The sequence below is a fragment of the Synchiropus splendidus genome, chromosome 2, assembly GCF_027744825.2.
Source record: "Synchiropus splendidus isolate RoL2022-P1 chromosome 2, RoL_Sspl_1.0, whole genome shotgun sequence".
Lineage (NCBI taxonomy): Eukaryota > Metazoa > Chordata > Actinopteri > Syngnathiformes > Callionymidae > Synchiropus > Synchiropus splendidus.
The window spans coordinates 8,031,720-8,046,368 of record NC_071335.1 but is presented as its reverse complement, the minus strand read 5'-3'; the positions used below and the strand labels follow the sequence as shown (position 1 = coordinate 8,046,368).

The window sequence follows — 14,649 nt, the reverse complement described above, 5'->3', positions numbered from 1 at the left end:
ATTACTATTGGTGTACAACACTGCAGACTCACAGGGTCGGCATGACGCACTCATACATTTCAAGTGAGTTAATTCATAAATACACTCCGCGATGTTCTCAGCAATGGCTCAGTGTTGAGTGACTGCAGCAGATCTAATTAAAACTTTCTGGATCCCGGATGTTAGTATCTGCGTCAGTCCGTTGGTCTGGTGAAATTAAGCAGTTATTCCGACAGAAGGATGTGTATCATTCTTCATGTGTTCTCATCATTGTTTTAATAAAGCAACACTGTTAACAACTGTCATCACACTCTCCTTACCCTGAGCTTTCTTCCATAGACACTGACTTTGCCCCTGGCCTGTTCCTTGCGGAACCGCCACTCCACCAAGTTTTGACCATTCTCCCCAGGTAGAGACATGTTGCGTCGTGCAACTGTTGGGCTTGCTGCACCTGAATTAGGAGATGAAAACAAAACAAAACGAAGTTAAAACATAAACTAACAAAATCACCTATTTATGCATATACAAATCAACTATTTATGCATATACAAAATGAATATGGTCCATAATGCAACTTTGAATTGCAATATTTATATGAGCAACATTAGACAAATTTTACTCAAAAGCAATGTTACCTGCTAGTATATGTGGCTCCGTCTGAAAGTGTGTGTCCATCCCATTCGCATAAATAACTCGCAGTGACTGGTCTTTTCCAATCCGATAGCTATTTCGAAGCTGGTCTGTTGTAGTGACAAAGTAGAAAGCAAGACAAAATGTTTTAAATAAGTCTATGGACAATCAGGTTCTTGTATTCCTCTGCTTCTCTCAATGGCCAGTATGATATACAGTATATTGAAATGGGCTTCCTTTAAAATGCTTTGTATTTCAGTTGGTTTGATTGGTGCCGAATAGACACCTGATGAGAGTAACCCCCTATCCATATCCTACCCCAGAGCCACGGTGTTTATTTTTATTTGGTTCTATGTCATATATGCTTCGCCCTCTAACGGCCTTCGCTATTGGTTAATCCACATAGAGGCACTGGCCTCGGCCTGGGACTTTGATTTATTGGCTCTCCGCCATGATATCTTCACCTTCTACTGTCTCTTTTTTTCATCCTCCTCGGGCAAAAGAAGCAGCCAGCCTGGGCCTAAGCGTCAGGCCACTCCCTCTGCCCAGTTTTTCAATAAAATGTCTAAACGCTACTCCCTCACGAGTGTGTTTATACATTGTCTGACAGTTTAATTGCGGTTCCCCCTGCTAACTCCACTCCCTGTGACAGGGAACTGACGTGTGCGGTTAACTCTGTGTCCCAAGGCCTGAGCGAACCCACACCCAAGGAAGCGAGGCTAAAGCCTGGCCCGCTATTCTTATCTGTGCATTGAGCTTCTCATAAAAGTACCCAGCATACACCAAGTGATCAATTTGCTTCACATACATCTTGGAACTCTGGATGTAACCCCAGACACGCTCTGTCAGGGGTCTCGGCATGTTTTCCCTTGATAAATAAAGGGAAAGGTTGGCTAACACCTGATGAAGCAACTGTGCATTGCCATCTTGCTCAAGTTCTGAGTTGGACTCCAGACACGCTCTGTTTAGGGTCACTGCGTATGCTTCCCATACGAGGCCAACTACAGGCCATCACGTTGACTGAAGGAAGTTTACAGTCAGTCACTCCCACAGGTTGGAAGCTCAACTGCCAACAGTTCTGCCGTCGTCCACCCCCATTCGACGGGATTCTCGCCTGATGAGGACACGCCTCTTGGACGAGTGTATGACGATCCTGATGGAGCTAATCGCCATCATGTGGAATCAGGTGAGAGCCAGCGAGGTGATGACACTCTTGGGTCCCATAGCAGCGGCGCACCCAGTGGTGAAGCTGGGCTTGCATGCCATCGTCTCCACCCGGTCCGGGACAGGAACAAACGACAATGCCTGTTAACTCAAGCCCATGCAGGGGCCACTTTTGCAGCACATCAGGGAACAGAAACTCGCCAAACAGCCCGAACACAAGATGGTTTCCGCACCTGGTCAGCCAGATGGTGGGACCTCCAAGGCCAATCCCGTATGTTACCGTAGCATTGATCCAAACTGGAAGAGTGTGCCGAGCCCACCCGGTGATAGGACGGCCACTCTAGGTTTTTGCTTGGTGCTAGACGGATCAGGCCTCCTGTAAGGAGTCTAACTCCGAGATGGAATCTGCAGGTGGTCCTAGAAGGCGTGTGTAAACTTCCGTTTGAGCCCCTGGCGGAATCTTTTCTGGACGACCTGACCCTTTAGCTTTGTCTACAGCTTAACGGGTGAGTGATCTGACAGCATTATCAGTCAACCCTAACTGTATGTCATTTGGTGGGGGAGGGGACTCAGTAACCCTTCACCCTAACTCTGCTTTTAGACCGAAGGTGATCACCTCGGCGTACCGGTCACAAGTGATCATCTTGAGGTTGTTCCATCCTCCCCCTCATCAAAATGAGCGTGAGACGAAACTGCATCTGCAGGGAGATTGGTTTCTTCCGAGTGGCTGGCAAACTGGGTGTGCTCAGCCATCAAGAAGGCGTATGAGGCCACAGGAGCGAATGTCCCAGAGGGCCTCAGAGCACACCCCACAAGGTCTATCTCCTCTTCAGCCGGGCCGTTTGGCGGAGTTTCCATGCAGGATGTCTGCCAGGCAGCGTCCTGGTCATCTGCATCGACCTTTCCTCAAGCCTGCTTGACATGGTGGACACCTTAGTTGTCCACACTGTCCTTTCGAGAGTGTCAAACACCTCGTTCCTAAGGTATGGTCTTGTTTCTTACTTAGGCCATGCTGGGAGGGAGCTAATCCCAACGGCCTTCACCGTGGTTTTTAACCAACAGCGAAGGCTGTTGGTGGGCGAAGCACATATGACATAAAATCCTGATTACCTAATGTAACCACAGTTCTATGAATATGTGCGGAGCCCTCTAACTGGCTGCCCAGCAGGCCTGTCTTCGGTGGATGCGATGGCCATTAGAGGGCATAGAACTGCGGTTACACTAGGTAAACAGGATTTCACTGTGTTTGTTACATTTTCATTGAAACCACTACTTGACAAACCCGATCCGACTCGTTATTATAAATATAATTGTAATATAATTGTACTATATTTTTCAAGTTCATAGCATTTTTGGTAACACATACAACTATCATGCTGTCATTCAGTGATGTACTTATTTTGGAATCATAGAACGCACAAATAAGGGATCAAGTCATCATCAATAACCTTTTTCCGAACAGAAAACACTAACAAAGGGACGGTATATTTATTCTTCATTCCACTCCATTTCAATCCTGATATCACATTTAACAAGTTCTTTGTCCAAATGTGGAATTATAACAATATGACTACTATAGGACGGATGGGACGCGGAAGAGTTATGTGTAGTTTGTGATAAACAGGTTGTAAATCTCAGGGCAAGCTCCAAGGCCAGGCTTCATGTTACAGTCAATTGAGATTCACTGGATGTGGTTCACTGATGCAGTAAACCTCCAGAGCATTGAACAACACCGTGGTTGCACCTGCACTGGTGCAGGTGTGGCTGCTGGCATGTGTCATAGGAACATTCAGATGCTGCTTGGACCCCTTACCTTGTACCAGAGTGTAGAAAGCGTCGATGGATGACAGGTTGGTTGTTATATAAACATTGTCATCTCTCATTGATGTCTCAATGTCCACAGTAACAGTCCCTGAAGACATGTCACCATGTAGATTCGTTACCACACCCGTGGGGAAGGTCACATTTGTAAGACGGCCATCGTTGTCATAACTGTGGAATAGATTTTTAGGAAGGAGGTGCAAGAATTATCACTCTTCACTTAAACATTCACTTGATGATCAATAGGTGCATTCCATATGATGTCCACACCCTGCATACTTTGAACATTACAACGTTCCAGAAGGACGTTCACTCATGAGGCTCAACCCACTAAAAGTTGCAGGTTCGGACAATGTTTCCCCCGTCAGCATATAACATTGTGCCAGCCAGTTAACTTCAGTGGACTTTTCGACTCATCCATGCAGTCATTTCTAAGCCTGCTTAAATTCTCCACCATCCTTCCTGTGTCCAAGAAACCAAGAATTACAAAAGTGAATAGGCTGGCAAAGTCTGTAAAGGAGAGTCATGGAACTCACAGCCCCTGCATCTCTTCCCCCTTCTGGAACTTGGTACCACCATGACCCCTCAAAGTGGGTGTCCCAGTGTTCCGGAACATATTTCATATTTGTCTTTGCTGAACTATAACCAATATATTAAAATGATGCTAAAATGATGACCTTATATGAAGTCATACAAAGTATTTGAAATATGTAATGTGTGGCTGTATTGGAAGTGTAGTGGAATACATTTTCACAGTAACCCTCCCAACATTGCTGATTCCTAGTCTGTGGATCTTTTTACTGAGAATGGCAATAAAGCTATTCTGATTCTGAAATTATTATGTCAATAAAAGTGTGTTGGGATTTTTATTTATTTATTTTTTTCAGCCATGTTACAGCAATGTACTTGTGATGACATTTTATTGGGAGGGGGAAAAAACTTAAGTACAGCTTACGTACTGAATGATAAAAAAACAGCTTTGTATCTTACTCATAGAAAGTTGTCCAGCCTATTTTGGTGCTCTTTGTGGCCAGTAAGCCAGTGTTGCCGTGGCAGGTGTAGAAGACCAGCTCTTGACCATGAGCACTAAGAGACTTCAGGCAACCATTTGTTCCGACTGTCAACCAGATGACCTGTACCATAGTGAGACAGAATAAAGTGAGTAAATAAAGTTGAAAACATACATATTTTCTTTTATTATTTAAAGAAAACCCACTTGATTATTTGGAGCAACTACACGCACTGGAAGCCTGTTAGTGTCTCTGCGGATACGAAGCGTGTTTCCACTGCTGTCCGTAACTGCAGTAACATCCTTTTCATTGCTAGATGGGATGAGGCAGCAAGTGCAACAGAATCATAAGAAATAGTGTGCTGCTGTATACTGATTTGAAAATGCAAACCAACCTGTAGGTAAAATTATATTTATAGTCACCCGTTACAAGTGACAGGGTGAACTGGTGCGTGCCATTAGAGTCAAACACATAGAGCTCTTGAGAAGATGGAGATGCAACTTCATAGGAGTCACGGAGTGAGGCCAATGAACCTGATGGAATCGGATATAAGGAACGTTACAAATGCTGATGATGATGCTCACAATTATTCAGATACCAAAATGTGTTTTTTTTACACACATAAATATGACATTTCATGGTTCATGATTTAAAGTGTAATATATGCTGAAAAGCAGTGATCCAAATTTAAAATTCACTGATAGTGTAACAGTCAATACAGTGTGCCACAAACATAACCACTTACCCTTTGAGTGGATATTTAATTTTTTCCATTAAATATTTGATATCACTATTTTGAGAGGCTGTTACTTGAAAACGGTTAAAGGCGAAGGTATACAGTGAAACAGAACTACTGTAAGACCCAAAGTAATTTGCATATTATGACAACCCCAGGGACTGGCCATAGTCAATTACATAACTTTTCTAGCTTTATCTGATTCACTAGTGACCACCTTCCTAATCTTTCAAGCAAAAACGATAATGATGGGTGGCATCAAGCAGGAAATATTCAATGACACTGCCAATTAAGGACCAACAGTGCTAGGTGTTTTAGACAAGAGAATCTAAACCAAGCACTAGAGCCTACAGTGTTGTCCTCTGAAAGCACAAATTTATTGCGTACAAAATGGCCTGTATTTGTCTGCTGACTGTTGAGCTGTGGAAGAAAAATCAAGATAATCTGAAATAAAACTCAAAGAAAAGAGAGAAGTGGGGATCTTCTATGTATCTACACCCTCACAAATTAGCCATTTCCAGCCGGAATAGCAATGTACATATTTTTTAGATTAATTTATGTTGTCCCTATCGTTCCAAAATTCTAAGAAGGTAATTATGCAGATCTTTGGGAAATAGTACTATATATACTCATAGTACTAGTTGGCATTTTGCGCACAGATATGTAAATGGCCAAACAGACACTAGTGGAAAATGTATTTTACTGTACCGTTATTTATACACGCAGTGCATTATGGAGCACATATATTTGCAGCACATCATTTAATGCGTAATTCATTAAATTACAGTGTTATCCATGATTATCTGTGAAGAATAATATTTGATCATAATGGAAATATCATCACAAATCACATGACACAAGAAAACTTATATTTTTTTGATGGTGTGTCGGGTCCATAACACAGGCAAAAACAAACAAACAAAAAAAATCCAAAACGAAACAAACAAACACAAATTAAATCAATTCCAAAGCGCGACATCTTATAAACATCATTGGGACCCTAAAGCTCCTTTAGCATACTTAGAAGAAGCAGGCATATGTTAAGACATCACAGTATGCTGGGCACAAAATATAGAGATACACACCAGTTGGCTTGTTTTGTTGGATTGCCCGAATACGGATGTTTCCTAGGTCAGCAACGTACAAAGTCCCATCAGGGGAAACGACCAAAGAAGACGGACAGTTAAGACGGCTGTCTTTGGCATAACCATCTCCCATTTGGTAACAGTCACAGTTAGCATCGTTCTGCGACAGAAAAAATGAGTAAATAGGGGGTGACATGAAAGTTTCTCAGTACATATAGCAGTGGTCACCAAACTGTTCCACTAAGGCCTCCATGTCATTCTGTTTATGATATTCATTGTTTGAATAAACATGTACCTTGCAGTCACAGTCAGCTGGTGCACCAGCCAGATGAGTAATTTCACCATCCGTTGACACCTTGCAGAGAACACATTGGAAAACATTATGGAAAGCATAAAACTCTTGTTAAAACACTATCCTCTTCTGTTTGTCAATCTTTACATTGGGGTGTAAGAAAGTTCCCACCGGAAGCTGTTTAGCTCAAATGTACCTGACGAATACGGTGTGTTTTCTTCTCATCTGTTTCTGCAATGAAGAGGACTCCGCTGTAGGACAATGCAATGGCTGTAACACCCTCCAACATGGTCTGTATAGCTTGTTTTCCCAATGAGTATTCTATACCGGGTATTTGGCAGTGCATGGGACGCCCTGCCACAATACGGACCTGTATATCAACAGAGACATGCAGTTGAAAATGTTATACAATAATACATTCAGATTATTATTCGTCATATGTTCGGCAAATGCATTTTTAACTTTCCGTTTGTGTTAATTGTCTCTTACCATCCATTGTGTTCGTGGGTCTGTTTTGAAACATCAGCAAAACATATACATAGTGTTTGAGAAAAAACAAAGAAACAAAAACTTTTTACTGTGAAAGCCACAAATAAATGAATGCTCATCTCCTGTGACACGTTGTAAATACCTGGCAAATTCTGAGACATTTGTATGTCCAAAAAACAACATGGCAACATTGCATACAATTCAGTCTCGATCTCTTCTTTCATTTCACAGAGATTAAAAAGGAGCCTCTGATTCCCAGTGGTTGTTTTCATTTGCTTTGTCAGAGAGTTCCACATTTTTACCTCCCACCACTACAATGTCTACTGTCTGGACGTAGTATATGGTTCGAACGCACCGCGACCAACTGCAAGTAGTTTAAAAAAAATTGAACTACTGCGACTGTAAAGGTCGCCCAGTTATGTCGTCTTGAGTAGTCAGAATGGCTGTTTGAAGCACAAATGGCATGGACCCAAGGCAGTAGCGTCGCGGCCATGTTGTTAGCTGCTGAGTGCTGTCAATCGTACAGTTTGGTTATTTATTTTCCCACCAAAGGTTCCGCCAAAGTTGATTTGTTTAATTAAAGCAAACACTGGTATTATTTGACTGCTCAAAAACTACTCAGTAACTGGAGTCACTGGCAAATGGGCGCTTACTGTAGTTTCTGAGTAACTCAGCAACGCATTTTGGTTGAGTGAGCCTTCCAGTGGAACAAGAGTGCGCAGTGCATTCTGATTTTGCCATGAACTAAAATGCAATACATAAAACTTAAAACTTAATTCAAGGAGTACCTGCTGATTCTCAGTAATCTGAAGCACCACATTGTTGTCCAGGACGTAGATGGAGTTATCAAACGGATTGATGGCAAGATCTGTTGGCCATTCCAAACGAACCTGGACAAAGAACTGTGCTAAATAAACTAGAAGGGCATGCAAAACAGTGCATACTGCCAATTTGACACAGCTCCAACAACACACACAGTAGGGCACATAGCGGAGCAGTGACATAAACCAACTTATCAATGATCGATCGGCCACCAATAATGATCAGCCGATATCAATGTGATCATTACCAATCACAAAAAAAGACAGTGACAGCTGCCACTCAGATGAAGACCCGCTGGTTGTGATGCTTCTGCTCCTCCCAACTCGCTGCTCACTTGGCAGCAGCATGTCTGCTGTGGAGGTCTATCATGTTAAGTTTGCAGCGTGATATTCTCAGATGTTGTTTACATGGAGACGGAAACTCCATCGCCGTTTTGCAGTCGGGTGCAGCGTACTTTAGTCACCTGAAGCTGAAACCTTTGAAAACGCCAGTAGAGGAAACTTTCATAAATGCAGTGCTCTGTCTGGTAGTCCAGTTAGCACTCGTATGTAAATATTTCACGGACATAAAAAAGTCTATTGTGATTCACCAAACTGTGACGTCCCACATCCAATTAAAAGTTGATGCATTCTGCAAGGTTTTTCTATTGTTTCCTCCTTTAAGTGGTTTTTAAAAACACGTCAGAATTAAAATTATTTAATGGTTCATTTTTTCACATAATATACAAGGAAGGTCTCATCATTTTGACTACAAATTCATAATCAATTCATGTGACTGGTATCGTTGATCAGTGGTGATCGGCACTCTGGCTGATCAGTATTGGTGATTGGCAGCAAAAATCCTGATCGGAGCATCTCCAAATACAAGTAAATGGTAAATCCTTCAAATAAAAAATCCAGATGATTACTTAAGTTTCATTTGTTTTTGAGTTATTCTGTGCAACACAATTGTGTTACAGATGTAACTAGATCATGTTTAATGATAATTGTGTGCATTATTATTTGGTCATATTCAGAAAAAATCTTAAACAATAAAGCAAAGGCGAGTTAAGCTCATATGCATAAAAATGTTCATATTTGTAAAAAGGGGACTGTGGGATTTGGAAGACCAATGGTCCACACACGGACAGATTTGCTAAAATTGGGCCACATGCATTGGATTTTCAAAGTCTTTATTGATTTTGTATTGTCAAAGACCCTATTTTGTCTCTGGTGTGTGCCGATAATCTCATCCTCGCACACCACACACATTAAGATTTTGCCTCACCACCGATCAAATGAAGTAGAAGCATCATAACAAGCCACTCATAACAGTGCCGGTTGTGTTTAACTGAAGACTCCCAAAAGAAAACAAAAATATAAACAAAATAACAGGAATCAATTTTTGGCCAGTGGAATAAAAGTTCCCACTTGCTTACCGGACATCTGAAGGAATGGAAATAGATATCAAAACCACTCCCTTGTTTCATTGTGGGATCACTGGCAACATTCCATTCTACATTATAGTTGAAGTCGGGAGTAGGCAGCACTCACCACACACAAAAATAATGAACATGTTTAAAATTTGTGACTTGTTTTCGGAGCTAGGTATCGGGAGAAATTCTTGGGGATGTCAAGTCAAAAATCACGAGAGTAAAACCACCCAATAATCATGTGGCACCCTTAATAGTTTGCACATACTTAAACAAAGAAAAATGTATGAAGCAAATAACCAAGATCTCAAAAAGGGCATAATATAATGTGTGGCCAGCAGTATCATTTGAGCTGGTACTTTTCTGCAATTTTTAGTGTGTTTACAGGCTATTTATCGTTTCCTGAAAGAAGAAAATGCAAATCCATATATTTACTACGCACTATTAGAGTTATGAAGCAATGTCGTAGAAATGGCATCTTTATTTACCATGTTCTGAAGGTAACATTGTATATGCATAACTGTGCAGAGCTGTGGACTGTTATGACTTCACAATTTTTATGACTCAAGAACTATTCATTAATTCACTTTCAGTAACAACCTTTGTGCCAGGATGATTATTCTGTCTGTGTTTCTCTGGACTGATATGCTGCAAAGCATGACAAACTCTGATTAAGATATAGTGTGTTTCCACAGCTTTCACCTATTTGATTGGACACACAATCTCCAATTCCTTCTCCTTCTCATAATTTTGTGAAAAGAATATTTGAATTACCTGTGTTATGTGCATAGTTGCATCACAGGTCAAAGGTTGGGCAGATGTCAAGTCATGACTGCCCAACAAGGTAGATATTATTCCATTTTGATCCACTTTCCTGATCATGGTCCCATCCACGAAGTAGATTAATCCATTTTTGTCAACTGCAATTCCTACAGTAAAGAAATGACAACAGATGATGAAGGTTTTAATTTATTCTGCCTTGCCATAGTGCTGCATGGGTTTAGCACTGCTTCAGAATCCACTGTCATGTCAACAATACATGGATTGTTTCCCTTAAAATAGGGAGTGTACCTTTGGGTCCAAGCAGCTGTGCTTCTGTTGCTTTCTTGCCATCTCCACAATGTCCCTCATCAAACGGTGGGCACTGTTCACCTGTGCCAACCACCACTTCTACATTGCCTAACAAACAAGACAATAGTGTGCAAGACAAAAAAATCACAAAGAAAATGGCACCAAGTCACAAACAGGGAATCCTTACTGATTAGGTCTTCAGCACCACTCAGTACTTTTGGTCTGTAGATTTTCCTGGAGTTGGTGTCGGATGCATAGAGCTGGCCAGAAATTGGGTCTATAGCCAAGTAATAACGATGAGCTGGATTGTTGCTTTGGTGGTAGGAGAAAAAAAAACAACAACTAAGAATCGTAGTACCTGCAACAGTAAAGAATCTTAAATAGAAGGATTCTTCCAGCTAGACAGTTCAGTGCATTCATTTTTCCACTTTCAATGGCACAATGGAAAACCATTTTAAATGAGTAATTCTAAATAATACAGATCAAGAATGCATTTGATGTTGACATGTGAAACACAGATAATAATAAGTCTTATCATGTCCTAACTGCCATGTACACCCGTGGAAATATCCATGTTAGTTGAATCCTGTTCACATTTCTTACAGAAGATGATCACAGCCAATTGAACAGAATTCGACAAACAGAATTCACATACTTTGTGAGTGAAAATGAGAGACAAGGAAACCAAATTTTAAGTACTGTATACCCATGGTTGCACATATTTCTCATGAGTCAATCATAGAGCTCTAGGCATGTGGGCACAGTTTAGGCCATGCCAATGGAGAATGGAGCAAGGGAAGTGGCAGGACAATTAACATATTTTACTTTACGTGTGATTTTTTTTCTAAACTCAAATAGATATGGAAAGTCACAGCCATCAATACAGGCTACGTTCGGACTGCAGGTAGGAATTGACCTGTAGTGTAACGTCTATACCTCGTTCCCTATGATAGATGATTGCATTTGGTGATTGCGCCACCAAAGTCCAACCCGTTGAGCAAACTTCACAAACTTCCAATACAGCGAGGAAGAATTGTGAATAGGGAACAAAATATGAGGGATGAAGTATTGATGACATAACTACTGTATCTTCACAGTTTCTAGTTTCTAATCTGGAATATAAATAGGAGGAACAGAAGCTATATTCCACAGCTAAACCTTTGCTCTGACTGAAGGAATGGTAAGAACAAGCCAATTCACCATGGAAACAATGACTCCAATACATTTCCATTCTGTTGACATTGTATGTAATAAAACAAGAATTAAAACTCTCGCGCCGTCAGTTATGTAACTGACAAGTCAAGTTTGTAACCTGAAAACCTGAAACCTGACCAGTTGGACAGCTTTTTGTATCTCCCCTCTGGTGTTCCCTTTCTTCCTGTTTATTTTTATTAAACAGCCATTTCGGATCTTCATGTGGGTCCAAGCCTTGGGTGACCTTAATACATTTTTTCCAGACTTCTAACACTCAAGCAGTGTAAAATGTAGAATAAAATGTCCTCAGTGGTTATGGGAGTAGAATGAAAAGATTGAATTATTCACTCTTACCTATGTCTGAAATCTTTGTTTCTTAGAATGAGCAATGGTGAAGGAAGAAGAGATAAAGAGTTAGTGAATAGTTAATGTTTATGATTATTACCTTTGTCCACAGAATAACATGAGATGGACCACGAACGAACGAACGAAGTGATTGGGTTCTTTAATAATCAGACCATTCACATTAGTCTTACCTCACCTGTAGGGTATTTATTAAGTTTATTATATGGGGTCTATGATATATTCATTAAACCGCGAGTAAATTTATGTAAACCTCTAATTCTCCAGGAAAGCACCTTATCTCATGTTCACTGCTACCTTTTCAAAATAGTTTTACTCACACACGATGTTGTCGCTGCTACTCAACTGCTAATTTCATTGTTGAAACCAAGACGACATCAGCAAGATTTTACTCTCACCTACCTCAGCTCCATGACACTTGTCACATTACCAGAAGGAAAGATCCTCCTGATGTAGTTGAAGTCTCCCACATAGATGCTTCCATCTGCTCCACAGGCCAAAGCTAACGGTGCCAGCAGCTTGTTACCCTCTGCCTGTCCATTACAGCTTGGACAAGAAATGCTGCGTCGTCGTCCATTTCCTGTCATAAAAGATTCATTTGAAAACAGGCATCAACTAAACAGTCAAACAAATTTGATGACTTTTATGTTCTCAAAATGACAATCTCTACTTCAAATTACCCATAATGCTGCTGATGACTGGGGGCTGCTGGGAAATAAAAACATTTTCACCATTTCCTTTGTACAGGATTCCTGTGTAGTGTTTCAGAGACAAAATATTACACATGGCACAATGGAGAAAAGGTTTAATGACATGAACATTAATCACAAGAAAATGCCTACCTGCTTGCAGACAAAATCCAAATTAAAATTAAAAAAAAATAACAGAACTAACAGAAATGCTTTTTTATTGAAACTCTGAACTGCCTTGTTTGTATTAATGCATGATCACACTATCGTAGAGGAAAAACACGTTAATACGTTGGATGTAGGATGACCAGAGACCCCTGAGCTGATTCTCTGACAGCACCTGCTTCACAATGGACGGACGCTCTCGTGCTCTGCGCAGCTTCTTACGAAGCCAAGGACTGTCCTGACCATTTTGAAACTGAACTGAAGTTAATTCATCTCATTGAGTTTGGCCTGTTGGCCAGACTGTCGGATCCACTTTTCGATGACCTGCTTTTTACCTGAGCTGTTCGCGCTTCTATCAGCAGTAAAAGAACACCCACGTTTATAATATTCAATGCAATGTGTGCACGTCAGGTGCATTAGACAAGAAATATCACTAATGGTTGAATCTGAATGAGAATCAGGATTAGAATCAGAGTCAGCTTTATTGCCAATGTCAGTGAGGATCCCACCAACAACGAAAGTGCTTTGGAATAACATGCAATAATAACCAAAAACATAACAACAACAATAATAACACATTATGGAGTTTCAGACATCATGAGTTGGGATGGAGGAACTGTGATTCTCCTGAAGCCCATGATCATCTCCACTGTCGTCTGGGAGTTCAGCTCCAGGTTGTTGTGGCTGCACCAGGACTCTGTGAATGCCTCCTTGATGTTTGTGTAGACCAAGTCCAGCATATTCTCCCCTCTAGTAGAAATCCACATGCTGCTAAAAGTTCGGGAGCACAGTCTTCATGTTGGCCTAGTTAAAGTCTCCAGCAACAGAACCACGTGACGAGAAGTAACGTGGTCTGGACGACAATGATGCTGGTGTCCAGGTCCAGATCAGCTGGCAGACCAAACACACTCACACCAGGGTGGAATCCTGACGGCTGCAGTGTGATGGAGAGCTGGAGGCCGTGGATATAATGTTGGCTCGTTGCGGACACGTACAACAGGATCCTGAAACAGGATTCAGACTTGAAACAGTGGTGTGATGCAACATGTTGATAAACACTTGAGGAAACTGACCAATGTTTTTTACACTCAACAACACATCCAGGGAAGCTTGAAATGTTTTATTCAGAGTGAAACCAAAGTGTTTCTTCCAACTTACATTTCCCAGAGATGGAAAAGGAGCAGGGAGAAGAACAGTTCTCATCAGTCCTGCCCCTCAACACCACTTTTCCTGAATTTTCTAATTCATGATTTTATCATGAAAGAACAGAAAAGAAAATCCCTTCTTTACACTCTGTGATGACCAACAGCAGATCTCTCCAGAGGTCACATGCGATATCACCTCAGAGGTTTTCTTGGACCGAAGATCTGTTTCACCAACTGCTGCATCCACCTGAGAAATAACGAGAGAAACATCATAAGGAGTGAATATTTAAAAATGATGAACTGCTGCTACTCTTCATTAGAGATCACTGCATCAACTGTCCTCACCTGGTCCAACCTGTCTACACTTTCCTATTCACCTCTTTAATTCTGTCCATCAGTCTCTATGACTGGTCTCTAAAACTTTAACTTTTCACTTCTTCTACTCCCTCACCTTCACCAGGCTTCCTGCCCCTCTCTCTCTCATGTACACACATTTATTGTTCTGCATCTACAGAGCTTCATTCCTCTCCTTTCCAGCTCATACTTCCACAGCTTCCCCTCTCACCACGCCATTCCCGGTGTA

General features: G+C 41.3%; 1 protein-coding gene across 14 annotated transcripts in view; it reads right to left on the bottom strand.

Annotated features, from left to right (window-relative positions):
- LOC128754971 (teneurin-3-like) overlaps window positions 1-14,649 on the bottom strand; it is a 160,128-nt gene that overhangs the window by 16,072 nt on the left and 129,407 nt on the right. For 10 of the 14 annotated variants that reach the window (XR_008413993.1, XR_008413994.1, XM_053858002.1 and 7 more), the window contains 16 exons: window positions 12,748-12,819; window positions 12,470-12,647; window positions 12,059-12,079; window positions 10,698-10,822; window positions 10,511-10,618; window positions 10,214-10,368; window positions 7,995-8,096; window positions 6,914-7,087; window positions 6,721-6,780; window positions 6,426-6,585; window positions 4,999-5,137; window positions 4,811-4,916; window positions 4,585-4,727; window positions 3,587-3,765; window positions 615-719; window positions 300-430 (listed from right to left, as the gene is read on the bottom strand). Coding sequence is in view for 12 of the 14 variants with exons in the window: in XM_053858002.1 (XP_053713977.1) it covers window positions 300-430; window positions 615-719; window positions 3,587-3,765; window positions 4,585-4,727; window positions 4,811-4,916; window positions 4,999-5,137; window positions 6,426-6,585; window positions 6,721-6,780; window positions 6,914-7,087; window positions 7,995-8,096; window positions 10,214-10,368; window positions 10,511-10,618; window positions 10,698-10,822; window positions 12,059-12,079; window positions 12,470-12,647; window positions 12,748-12,819 (1,958 nt within the window). In the remaining 2 variants the exon portion in view is untranslated. The remainder of the gene's footprint in view (window positions 1-299; window positions 431-614; window positions 720-3,586; window positions 3,766-4,584; window positions 4,728-4,810; window positions 4,917-4,998; window positions 5,138-6,425; window positions 6,586-6,720; window positions 6,781-6,913; window positions 7,088-7,994; window positions 8,097-10,213; window positions 10,369-10,510; window positions 10,619-10,697; window positions 10,823-12,058; window positions 12,080-12,469; window positions 12,648-12,747; window positions 12,820-14,649) is intronic. The other 4 variants (XM_053858003.1, XM_053858005.1, XM_053858009.1 and 1 more) reach the window with 2 other exon arrangements.